At 36.1% G+C, this 13,606-nt stretch overlaps 1 protein-coding gene across 3 annotated transcripts in view; it reads right to left on the reverse strand.

Annotated features, from left to right (window-relative positions):
• Positions 1-85: 85 nt before the first annotated feature.
• The window catches only part of CLNK (cytokine dependent hematopoietic cell linker), a 57,316-nt gene continuing 43,795 nt past the window's right edge, over positions 86-13,606 (reverse strand). For all 3 annotated transcript variants that reach the window (XM_038135026.1, XM_038135027.1, XM_038135028.1), the window contains 7 exons: positions 12,800-12,818; positions 11,699-11,762; positions 10,542-10,582; positions 7,931-8,064; positions 7,538-7,615; positions 7,251-7,406; positions 86-2,060 (listed from right to left, as the gene is read on the reverse strand). In XM_038135026.1, the coding sequence (XP_037990954.1) occupies positions 1,932-2,060; positions 7,251-7,406; positions 7,538-7,615; positions 7,931-8,064; positions 10,542-10,582; positions 11,699-11,762; positions 12,800-12,818 (621 nt within the window). In that variant the 3' untranslated portion in view covers positions 86-1,931. The remainder of the gene's footprint in view (positions 2,061-7,250; positions 7,407-7,537; positions 7,616-7,930; positions 8,065-10,541; positions 10,583-11,698; positions 11,763-12,799; positions 12,819-13,606) is intronic.

A 13,606-nucleotide genomic window follows, 5' to 3' on the forward strand; every position in this document is an offset into this window, starting at 1 on the left:
TTATATTTTTTTAGATGGGTACACTAGAGGGTTTTTTTCCCCACTTCATATGCTTTGATGCCAAACCTAACAGTGCTGTTTGCATTTTCAATGGTGAAAATAGTTTCCATTTTAAAATTATAGTATAACATATAAAATGAATACTGGAATGGTTAACATGAAAAACCCCATGGTTAGCATTCCTCCTTTGTTTTAATTCCTTCAATCCAGGTTACTGGTTGAATTAATTTGTTTCTGTAGAAGCTACCAAATAAATAGTTTTGAATTTGCTTTGTAAGAGTTGTCACTGGCAAAATCAGAACATTGCTCATGAAAGCTGTACTGGGGGAAGTAGAGAAAGTGTTGCTGCTCAGCTTTGTGGATTCTGGATGGTTTAAGAATACTAGTAATGCTTGTCTTCTGTAAGCAAGTTTACTGTTTACTTTAGTAAACATCTGCAAAGCTCTGTACGGCACTGCCATAATCTGTTATCTAAATTGTTTTAAGCCTTGGGGTTTTTATGGTTTTTAATTTAGATTTTTTTTTTTTGTTTCAACATGAAAACCTTTTGTAAGTTAAATTGTATTGTGGTTATGAAACTCTTAAAGCAGATTATGTCATGCTTTTTGTTATGAACTCTGCTAAACTCTTATTTTAGCAGCTTCTGCTTTGTTACTTTTTTTAGATAAAATTATGTCAGAATAATTTCCTTCAAGTTTAACAGTGTCATCAGTTTGAGAGAAATAATTTACAGTGGATGTTTTCTTCCCTTTTGACTCAGCATTGAGAAATAAAAAAGTTGAAAGAAAGTAACAATTAACTGCTGAATTTTTTTAGAACTAGTTTGTACCACTACATAGTACGTCATAAACTGGGTTGGAATGTTGTGGTTTTGGGCTTGAGTGGTTTTGTTCTTCTTGTTCCTATTCTATAAGGATAACGTAACTGAGGTTCTAATGTAACTAGTTTATTGTAATGTACCTTTTTTTGGTATATTACAATAACCTAGTCAAACTTCTGAGTGTGGTTAGGAAGGTTATCGATGCTGTGCAGAAATATCCCTTCATGTGCATATGGAATTGTAGTTCGCCTTCATGTATATACAGAATTTAGCTAGGCTTCCAAAACTCAAATTGTATGAATAAATATTTCTGTATTTTTTTCTGGAAAAATAATCACATTCTCATGTTCTTTGGTCATACACACTAGAGCATGTTTTCTTGCTGGTTTTGAAGTACATCTATTATTTCTACTTAAGATTTTTATCTCTACCTTTGCATATGGTATGAATTCAAAGTGACTGTTTGCATAATGATCCTACTATGGAAGTGTTTGAAGGTTCAGGTAGAGCATACAAGTATCTGTTACTTAAGCTGAAGGGTGAGTGCTCATTGAATAATAGAATTTACATAATTGCAGCTAGCTTTAAAATCTCCAGTGCCTATAAGCATCAACTGATACTAACTTCAGTGGCAGCTGAACACAGCTTCTTGAGCAAACATATGCACACCACATGAAATTGTTAGACAGTGAGAACTGTGACACGCAGTGTTTCATGTGTATTTTTAAAAGCAAGAATATTTATTTAATGACTGTGGTATACTTTATTAGGTTTTGCTACTTAGCAGAGTTTAAGTGACATTTAGGTAAGCCAGGGCAAGTTTCATTTTCATTTGTATTTAGAAGATACAGTGCAAGATAAGCAAATTGGTCAGTCGTTGTCAAGGTATCAGGAGTCGGTCTCAACGCCTTCCTGTGAATTAATATGTTGACATATTCTTGTATCCTCAAAGTGAAAATGCAACAATCAAAAAAACTGAGTAGATCTGTAGAATGCTTCATTATATTATGGGGAGCTCCTTGCTCAAGAGGCAAATCTGATTTTTGAGACGTTTCAAGAAGTGTTCTGTTTGTATCTGAACGGATGAATCAGCGACAATAAGGCAGAAAGGTCAGCATGCCTTGAAGGGATGTGTGAGGTAGCATTGTTCTCTGTGGTTTCCTGACTGATCCTTTCCGTCTATGAGTGTTATGGGAACGGATTTGTAGAAGTCAATGATCTCTTCCACGGAATTAAATTTCTGGGGGGGGAGAGATAGTAATCAGTGACTGAAAGTGAAATTGCTAGATGGTTTAATCTAAAACAGTAAAAGACTTGCAAATGACAATATTAAAAATAGGTAACATTTTGCATGGAATTATGATTAGATGAAAGCAATTCTAAAAGGAAAAGCACCATATTTTGATCCTCATATTTATTTTTTGTGTCTGTCATGTGCAGGACAAAGCAACTAGCTCCTTAGGGCAAAAAGGGAGCATGTCTAAGCCCTGATAATGCAGTATCACCTATAAAAGGTTGTGATGCCAGATGTGATGATAGATATTGAAATGATGAAGCAATTATAAATTGTTACTAGTTTTTCCTGCTGCAAGTTAAACTTAATTAGCAGCACATGATACTTTCACTTCAAGTTTCAATGTACCTTATTAAATGGATGCTTTGTTTTTCCATTCAGTTTATTGAGACAGTTGCTATAGAATCCCTTTGAAGTGTGGAACAAGAAGCATCTTCTCTCACACCTAAAAAAATGACATTCTCCGTTCTCCTGGTTCTGCCCTAGTGGAAGAATCCCATTCCAATGATTAGCAGTCCTTCAGTTTAAGTAGTCTCTTCCTTGCGTGTACCTTCTAAGCTCTCATCACACCACAAAGCTCTCATCATACCTGTTTTCCTCTTGAGCTAGTCTTTGTACTCATTGGTATTAAACCACCAGAACTGCACACAGTAATGAAAGCTTGCTTTGACATTAATACTTATCACCTATTTATATAACATTTACTGTAAACATGGCTCTTCATTGTACACTTGGTAGTGTCTCATGGTAGTGTCTCTCACCCCTACCTGATTCACACCTAGTTTATAACAATAGAATCTGATTAAGGATGTGATTTGATGAAACTATTCCTGTATTAAAATGGAAATTGTTTGATGTCAAAGCCAGTATGGTAATTTTTTCAAGTTTTTGTTTTGATAATTTTTAATCCTATGTATTTGTTTTACTTTGCTGTTTTGCCTTTGCTTATGTTCAAAGTCACTGTTGCTGCTGAAAACTGAGACAAAACTGTGGTCTGTATTTCATGCCTTATGAAAGTAATCCTTACTTTTTTATTCTAAATTAACTCTTCCAGCACCAGTTCTTCTCCTGTTTTTGAATGTTTTCTGCTGGTTGGTAAGTCAAAAAGTCTACTATGATTGTTTGTCCGCTTTGGAAAATTAATTAGGCTTCACTAGGTTAATGCCACATTGTTCATTTTTCTAGCTCTTTGGTAATGGGTGAAAAATGTCTCAGAATTTTATGTCCTCAGCTCTTCTAATGGAACTCCACATTTTGTTAGGTGTAAAGACACTTAAAGACGTCAAGATGAAGAAAATTCAGTATTGGATTTGTTTCCCTTCACTGTGTGAAGAGACTCAGCCCATCTCTGCTGTTGCAGGAATTTCCTATCTGCAGGTCTCCAGACTGTTCTGGGGAGATGGGAATAGGGTCTCAAGGGTTGCTCGTGAAAGGTGTGTTTGTGTTGGGGAGGTGGTGTAACTCTGGGCTTTGTTGCACATCCTGAAGGAGACCTTTCACCCCTGACTTGTCATTTAAGCTGTGGACAAGATGCTTATCTTGTAAACATCTCTGAGTTGAAGGTACTGGCTGTTTGTTGTGCCACTTTTCCTGGCAGTAACTGTTGACATAACACTGTCACTGGGAGGCATTGTGGAAGTGCTCCTGAATCTGCTGGGATGAGTCAGGCCAGTTTGGTGGCTGCTGAAGGTGGGTGCAGCTAATCCTTTTGGCTCACATGGAAATGAATGGAGTGAAATGGTATGACTGTTGTGACTTACAGTTTGAAGATGAAAGGTATCTGCAATGCAGTGGGGAGGATGGAGAAAGTATCTGTGGCTGGAACATCCAGAGATACACATCAGGCTCTGCTCTAAACTTCTGCATAAAGCAGGCACCAAGCTGAAGAGAAGCCTACTTCTCTTTCATTTTTACACATTTTTCACTGCATTGGGAATTGAGACTGATGCTACAGACATGCTAAAACTACATATTTTGCATGTGGCAGATCTAGTTTTGAAAGGGAGATAAGAAAAATATGTAAACTGCGTGTCATGATCAGCTTTAAATATAAGCAAGGTTTGTATTTCATCCTTTTCAAAAGAACTATGCAGATGATAAAAGCCAGTGTTACAGGGATCTCTGGATCTTTAACAGTGAAATTGTCTGGAGTAGAGGAGGGGAACAGCCAAGTAATGGGTGTTCAGTTTTGAATGTAAAGTCCTAAATTCCATGTATGCATCATTTGGGAATCTGATCTTTCTAGCTTTATGTAATTTGACCTTTAGAAAGCTCAATATAGTATATTAAATATGGATGTAGGTGTGAACATTTTTGGCTAAATAGCTAGCAAAAGATGTAGCTCCACTAAGGGAGTAAGTGATTTTATTTTTTTTACCATTCTGTTTATATTAGAGTTTGACATTAATTTAGCTGCATGGAACTTGAGTTACTTTTACCATAAAAATATTATGATTAACCTCTTTTTTCCCTCCTTATGACCTTACAGGGCTACATGGGAACTAATGATAAAAGCACTCATGAGAGTTAAATGAAATACATTTTAAGAAATAACTGTTAATTGAATATCTTATTTGGTGATACAATATGTTGACAACTTGCAGGCTGTATAGTAAAAATCAGAAGTTGCAATAAGATATGGAAAACTTTGAATAATTATATTTATGTATGAAGAAAAATGTGGTTTTATTGGATGAAAATAGACTAATTCAAAAGTGAAAACACTGCAGAAAATCTTCTAAAACCAAACCTCTGAATAAAATCACCAACTGTGGAAAAATGTAATAGGTCTGCACATGTTCATTTGGTTTAGTTTTTCTCATTGGCTGATGAAGAGGGAATATTCATCTAATCTAGATAGAGCAGCTAGGTTGCACTGCAAAATGTGTAACAAAGGGTATCCCTGCAGAGTGGCAAAGCAGAATGCTCTGGAAAGCTTTTTAATGGGTACTAAAAAATTACAAGCAGCAATTTTCTGTAATTCGCAGCCTTACAAAGTGTTTTCACTTTCTTTGGAAAAAAACCCTTAGATGAGCTGCAAAAATTGAGGTGAGAGTTTTCAAGAAAGAACCCTTTTGGGGAACCCTATGAGACTTCCTGATCAGGAAGAAGCTCTTCTGAACAATGTTGGTGCCACTGATTGTTCATTACTGCATATGTGCTTTGTGCCCTGTTCTGTTGTCATGTCTACTGCTGAGAATAAAACATAGGAGTGGAAGATTGCCATGTTTGTGATTCCCTGGCACAACACTTAGTTGACCAGCAAAGCAATTCTGATTTTTTCTGTTGTGCTTGATCCAGGGGAAGATTTGAGTTAAAGAGAAAGAATCCTCAAAGAAGAAGGCATAAGGTAGGCAGTAATGATTACAGATTTGGCCTGGTAGAGCCAAGTCTTGGATGTTCTGTGTGTTTTTAACTAGATGCTTGGAATCCTTATTTTGGAGTTATACTTTGCAATTTGACTAGTCAGTCCAGACCCACAGTTTAAGATATGTACTGTCTGTGCAGAATTTGGAACAAACAACAAAGTCATATATTTTGGTATTTCCTGAGATGGGAGGGATTGTGTTCTCCTTCCTTTTAGTTCAGTAAAAATTGTTCATGTACCGTTCAAGTAATTTTCCAGTTACCTTAATTGTTAAAGCTGTTAACCTAATAAAAATTTAGTTCTTTGGCTTTATTCTTTAGTGAGAATACACATATACTACATTATGCTGTAGCATGCCTTATTTCTGTCATTGTTTCTGTTCTGAGCCTGTTTGTATTGGAGCCATTACAGGAAGACTAAACAATGTCAGAACCATGGAAAACTAAACTTGCTTTCTCCTAAGTCATACTAAAATTCCAGGAAATCACCTGGGAGTTTCAGTTCAGAAATGCAGCCAGTGCTTTACAGAATACTGATGGTCACTACAGCAGCACCAGGATGATGCAGTACAGTTCTTGATTTGTGCAACCATTCAGCTTCCAAGCTGTTTCACTGTGCTTGCATAATGAAGGATTTTTTTTTCCCCCTTTATCATTAAAGAAATGTCCCTGAAGAACAACTTGCCAGTAAACCTTGTTCCTCTTGTGAAAGCTTATGAATCCTATCCCATGTTTTCTGATAAAAATTGTAATATAAGTTTTGGACCCATCAAATGCCTTAAATCAGCTCGGGCCATTGTGATTTCAGGCTTTTTAAAGTCTATCTATACAAAAGGTAAGTTCTGAAAAGACATGCATGAAAAGGATATAATTGAAGATTCAGCTACAGAGTTTTTGCTGCTTCACCTGAGTTGGATTTGTGTCAGTGATTTGCATAGCTAATAACCCACAGGAGGTTGTTACTTTGCTTCTTTGTTCTGCAGCTGAGCATTCTTTAAGTTTTACATTGTGTTTGTCTTTTTTTAAAGTATTTTTCTGTTTGGTTCTTTTGTTTTTCATTTTTTGTTTGTTTTGTTTTGCAAGTATCACATTTTTATAGAGTTGACTTTCAATTTTAATGTTTTTTTTCTTGTGTGAAAGACTTGCAGATACAGTGTTTATTATTTAACCATATATGTAGAATAAGAATTAGACTTTTATCATGACTGTAATTGAATTGAATTATGTAAAGAAGCATTGCTCGTCTAAAGGGATTTTCTAATTGAAATTTACCATATCTGAAAGACTGATTGCTAGGGACCCACATGATTTAATTGCTTCTGAATATCCATGACAACTGTTACCCTATTGCTTCATCGCACCAGGTCCTGCTGTCAGATATGTGGAGCTGTATATATTTGAAAATGCCTGCTTAAATTATCACAAGATTAAAAACATACTAAAATAATGTGTATACCAGAAAAGGTAGAACTTCTCTTTCCTTTTTACTTTGCAGGTGTTACTTACAGTAGCTTGGAGTATTGTAAGTATTTAGGAGATTTTAAAATTGATTAAAATCTGAATTTGAGCATGGTATGCAAAATTTGGTATTAAATTATGTTAAAGCTGGTTGAATTTTGAGACACTTAAAATGAGGGTATTGTAAAAGAAACTTTAATCAAACAGCAAGTTTGTTATGTGGGAGAGTTTGTAACTAATATTTAGTATTAAGAACTTGTGAAGTCTAACATAAAAGCTGTAGGCTGTAACAGCAGATGGGATTTTACTTACACACTCTCCTCTGAGGCCTGTTCCCAAGGCGTACTGTTGGCTTTCCTCCAGAAATCGTACTTTAATGTTGTATACTCTTCTTCCATAATAAACAACCAAAACGTATGGTTCAGCCTTTGATTTCTTTGAACAATCTCTAACCAAGAATGTCTCATCCTGAATGATACAGATTTAAATTATGGATTGTATGGTTAGTTCACAACAAAACTTGTGAGCCATTGTGGACAGCTTACAGAAATTTTCCCCCAGGAGTTTACCTCCCATGTTTTGAGATAAATGGTACTTACAGTGTTTCTCTGTAACAGGATCTTCTCTGCTCTATGGCGATCATATTCTCCAACGTACCACTCACATTTGTTTAAATCCTTAATTTTAAGATAGCATAATCAGTGTATAGAAATAAACAACAAGCAGAAGAAAAACAGATTGTATCTAATCTGCATTTAAAGCACATGCAGCACGGTATATAATGGTAATGCATCTATATTGAAAAGTCCTATTAGGAAGTGTTAATCAAATTAGACATTTACATTCTTATCCATGGTTTCAAGAGCTCATATTGGACTTTCTCAATGGTGCTGAACACCCACAGCTTTCAGAGGAGATCAGGGGTGGTGCCATATAGTGTTAATCCTGTTTCCTAAAAACTTGTATTTTTATGTAACAAAGCTGGTCTTTACCTTTTCAGTGGGTTTGGTAAGAGATTGCATTTCCTGTTCTACAAGCAAATGTTTTGATTTATTTTTGCATGCTGCATATGATGTAGGAGGTGGTGGCTTCTTCACTGTCAAATTATCTACACTTAATGTGGAACCTGTAAAAGTAAATTCAGAAGGAAAAAGGTTGCATTCTTAAAAGCTATAATTTAATTTTACACTGTGTTTTACTTAGTAATTTTGAGAATAGAACTTTTAATGTAGAGAATTGTGGTATTAACCTTTAATATTTAGAGCTGTCTGTTAAGAGTGGTCTTATGCTAATATAGCATCAATGATTTCAGATTAATGCCCCAGAAATTTAACACATAAGATTCCTGATGGTTTTTCATTGACTTCAATCTGACAGGCTATTGTGGACATAGCAAAATAATAAATTGTAAATAAAACAGCAAATGCTAAATAAAATAAACTAAATATGCGACAAGGATAATGGTTCATTCTGTTCTACTATCACCTTTTGAGTCCCTTTTATTTGTGTTGGATCCCAGTTACTTTTACGTTGGATCATATTAAAGCCCCTCATTATTCCATTGCCAGCTAGCATTGTTTCTTCCAAGCTGTGGAAACCTCAAATAATTCAGAAATTCTGCCATGCTGCTGAATTTCAGTCTGCTCTGTGACTTGTTTGAGTTAACAAAATTCCAGACCAAGGGGTGAGGTTGCTCTTGCATCGAGGAGAAGCTGTTGGTCTTTGGCTGCGTGTGCCTGCTTCATGCAGTGCTGCTGGCACAGGGGCCTGGAGTAGCTGGAATCCTTCTCCCAAAGCAAATGTGATTTGCTGTCTTTACAAGCTCGACCCAGCTACCCAGGTCTCTGTGGAGCTAAGGAAGTGCAGGGTTGGATCAGGAACACAAGAAGTCATGTAATACAGGAGGCTTGGGCTGACTCTGAGCAGATACAGCCTGAGAAAAGCAAGGGCTTCCTTTCAATGTTGAGATCAAATGTAATTTTCAGATATGTGACATGGGGAAGAATTGTTAATTGAAGATAAAAACCTCAAATGTAATTTTCAGATATGTGACATGGGGAAAAATTGTTAATTGAGAATAAAAACCACCATATTCTGCTGTATAACAGAAAACAATTTTGTGTTTTTCATGCAATGCTGGTGGGAGAAATGATCCAGTGTCCTTTTTAAAAGTAAATGAGAAAAATGTGTTCATCAGTGACTTCCATCTTTTCTTTCTGGTCACTGTTACCAGAGACAGTGCAGTTTGTCAGGGTGGTATTTCATTGTGCTTTATCTGTTCATGCTTTATCAGTTTATTATTGTTATGCTGGTGTGTAGCATATGACAACATTAAATTTTACTAGGAAGACTTTCTTTTACAGAGGGGAAGCGGTTTTCACTGCCTTTCACTGTTCCATTCATATTTGTACCATGTTCTGATTTATAACTGCATTACTTTTGTTTTTAAAACAAGATCACTGATAGCAGTAGACAAAGAGCCATGATCTTCAGTGGGCAGTCAGTCTGTTCAGTAATGAAAGCACTGTTCAAAGGGCCTGGCACCAGACATCAACCTTTTGTTTCTGCAATCACTTTGACTTGTCAAAATGTGACATATTCTTACTGTTCACCTTATTGGATCATGATTTTAGCATTTTTGTTCGCATTGCATTTTTGGTGGCTGGCATCCTCAGAATTTTTTTTTAAAGAAACCCCACTGCTGGGACCATAGTTGCTTTGTGGACCTGTGCTGTGTAATTTTTGCAGATTTTTTTTTCTGGTGTGCCTTCAGGTGTGGGACAAGAAGAGTAAAATTAAAATTCTCTTGCAATGGTTATGTACCAAGTCTGGCTGAGATGGAGTTAGCAACACCTTGTCAAGAAATAAGATTTAATAAAATTAATATTTGTTCTTACAGTATTTTTAAAGCCAAATATAGACTTTAAAGGCAATTGTAGAGTAGCAGGGGAAAGGCTGCTACGTATTTGTTCTCTCCCTGTTGCTTCAGGAGGACAAGGAATTGATAGAGGAAAAAGGATACTCTGCTGTCCCAGAGAGCCTAAAGGAGCAAAAGCCCTGGTAAACATGGTAGGAAGTGTCTGAAGTGGCAGCAGCAAACAGAGACCTAGATGAGCTTTACAGATTCTGTAAAGAAGGGTTTTTAGCAGGTGTCCAGAGCAGAGTGTGTGAAATTGCATCCCAGTACAAGAAGGAAGTGGCTCAGTGGAGGGAGCCCACCAGAATCTGGGAGCTGGGGCCTGTGAAGCAAAGCTGGGGGAGGTAGGCTTGGTTAGCCTGGCAGTGACCAAAGTTAATTTGAATCCTACTTGATCTGAACAAATAATGCAGTCCACATGTTCTTCCTGGGGTATTTGCTTTTACCATAAGTTTGTGTTATGCACTCACAGGTTCTTGGCACAGCTTAGGTGTTTGTTTTTTTAATAAAAAAGGGCATTTGCAGAGGCAGGTAAAGGAGAATAAAAGTATGCTATGTAGTCAAGGACAGTAGGAAGTGCATTGAAAATCCTCAGTGCAGACATATAAGCATAGCAACCTGAATCTGTTTCTTACTCTTACTTTTCCATGTTTAGTTTGGCTTTCAATGCAATCTCTGGTTCTTACCTGATCTGCAAATGTTTTTAGAGCTCCATGTACATTGAGGGCTAGGAAAAAGCAATGAATAAAAGTAATGTCAGAAAAATATTTCTTGTAGTGGCAGCGTAAGAGTCAAATTAGAGTGCAATACATAGCTGTGCTTCCCTAGAATACCCCTTTCTCTTACTGATGGCAGCTTTGGGCCTTCCCAGCTTTTGGGTGGTAATTTTGTGTTTAGTGTCTTTTTCCCCTATTTTCATGAGCCACATTTTCAAGTTGCATAGGGTTTTGGGTTTTTTTAGTCTCTATAAGAGTTCCATATTTTAACTGCATGTGTAGTAAAGACAGTTTGCTTTTGTTCACTGCTAATTTCAGCTGATGTTCCCAGTACCTCTACAGGGACACCCAGGGAGCAGTTCTTCCCTGCCTGTTCTGATTTTCTAGACTGCTCCCAAGTGGCTGGCCAGTTAGTATTTTGTTGTGTTACACTGGGAGAAATATTGACCAAATAACTTCTCATAACAGAAGCATAAGAAAGAAAATACTAGGGATCACAAATATGGTCATATTTGCTCCATACAATAATTTTATCCCGGAAAAATGCCATTATTGTAAACAACATTACATGAGAGATTCTGTATTTGTCTAAGAAGGATGTTAAATCATTCATATACTTCCTAGGCTGTCCCCTGTATATTTGGGTTCTGTTGCATATTTCAGTAGAGAAAAGATTACAGATATTTAGAAAGGAGAGATTTGTATAGGTTAGAAAAACAAAGTAAGTCTAACTATGGGAGATTTCTATGGAAGAATAATCAGCCTTTGGAAAGCCAGGTGTGTATCCTTTGTAAATAAAAATAGAAAATGAGGGGGAGAGGAAATGCTGAGGCTGGAGATAGCAGAACTTCTTTATACAATATATTTAACACCCTATCACAGAAATAGCGGCAGAAATGTAATACAGCAGCATGCTATTAAAGATAAAAATTGGCTGTGCAATTACAATAGCTTGGAAGCAATTCTCAAAATGTTTTTGTCATACATCAGAGCAAAAGATATCACTGCATGGCATCAGAAAGTGGTATCATTTTGCTGTTATTGCGTAGTGAAGTATAATTTTCTAGGGCAGAATGTTTAGTCCTTGAAGCATCCAGTACAAGCTCATGAAATTCTTCTATTCCTACCTGGCTTCAGGAGGATGATGTTGGGCTTGAAAAGGTACTTCAGGTTTCTTCCCCAAACTTGTAACTGTTAGTGAAAAGGATAAGAACTTAGTATTTTCTATTTTGTCTAACTGACAGCCTCTAGCAACTACTGTGAAATAAATTAAGTAAATTCATACATGAGGGTGAGGCAGTTCAATAGAAAACCTTAAAGGGCTGTAATCAGTCTGGCTGGAATGAGTCAGCTAATGATTTCAGTGGGAAACATTTGGACTAGTACTGAATGTTACATGGGGGACATTACAGGGTTTGCTGATGCCAAATATGGCTTCACATAATAGTAAATAATGTAGAATGTTGAACTACAAGTATGTGGAGAGTTCATAAATCCTTTTTATAGGACAGGATAGGCATCGAATTTATTAATGCAGCCCATTCTATTTCTTGCTGAAAATCAGGAAATGGTGCCTGAATCCACAAAAGAAAAAGCCGGAGGAAATTATGAACTTATTAACACAAAGAGTAAACAGCATGAAAGCCATGTAGCCTGGATCTATCTTCAAAGTATTTTGGAGTAATGTTGTTTGTCATGGACCTTTGTGCACATGGACACAGTGAGTGGTTTGAGCTGTTTTTTCAAAGCTGTGTCTACATCTAAAGAATTGACATGTTTTTTAAACATTAGAGGTTTCAGTTTTTAAAAAAAAAATTTTAGCTTTAAAAGCTTAAAGCTTTTAAAAAACTTTATTTCAAAATTCTCACCCTCAAATAATGGTAGAGCAGCAAGATTGACAGAAGGGTGATGTGCTCTGTGCAGATCTCTTTTGGATATCCTTTTGGTTTTTTTAGGCACCAAGACTTATTTTCCACAAAACCTTAAGACATTTGCTTATGAGAAATATGATACCCTGGCTCCCCAAATAGCTGTAGCTAAGGCCAACTTAAGTTTCCTTTTTTCTGCTGCTCATCAGCAACTGTTGAGGTCTCTAACTCTCTCCATTCTTAGCAGACATATACCTGGGGGATGTGTCTTGTTTCAGTTAGAATTTTAATGATAGAATATTTTAGTTTTGGAATATAAAGGAAAGACAACAAATTATTACCATATTATTGAATACTGACCTTGCTCTCTTCCAGGTGCCTATATAAAATGATAACATAGTAAATATTTTTCTTTGGATTTGTAACTTGAATTTACCCCAACATACCCAACTATCCACTAGTTTTAAATAATTTAAAGACATTCAATCATTAATACCTGATCACTTTGTCAAAGACCTGGGCTGAATACTGATCTCAGTCTGGTAGCAACAATGAGAATTGAACTTTTTAAGGGTATAAGTGAACATGTGGTTTACTGCAGAGATCTCCATTTCATGATGATTGTTGTGTATCAGTTTAACTTACAATATGGTTTTCCTTCCTTGATCTTATATTAAATTGAGATTGATTATGGTTGACTGGAGAGACACAAAGATTAAAATCAGTCACTTATTTTCAGGCTCCTTAACTGACAATACAATTATTTTAGTGTCAATACAATTATTTTAATGTCATGGCAGATATTTCATTCAAAATTACTGTTGGAGAGTCCTAATCCAGCATATTATGTTAAAATTAAGAATGGTAGGTTTCTAAAGATTGGAGTTTAGCTTCTAAACTTTCACTGTATTTCTTTATTATTTTGATTCACAGATCAAAATGATAGTGATATCATTTTTTTTGTTAATTTGATGCATCTAAGACTATAATGCATAAATATTAAAGAGAAAAATAGGGTTTTTTTGGTAGATATTGCATTTTGAGCCTTCCTTATAAGTTACTTCCCCAATAATATTTACCTATTACTTGGTAATTTCAAGTCTTATTCAGGCTGGACAAGACCTGGGCAGGTCCTAGCCCAAGCACTTGCTTAAAGCAGGGAGAACT

Source organism: Motacilla alba, chromosome 4 (assembly GCF_015832195.1).
Source record: "Motacilla alba alba isolate MOTALB_02 chromosome 4, Motacilla_alba_V1.0_pri, whole genome shotgun sequence".
Classification (NCBI taxonomy): domain Eukaryota; kingdom Metazoa; phylum Chordata; class Aves; order Passeriformes; family Motacillidae; genus Motacilla; species Motacilla alba.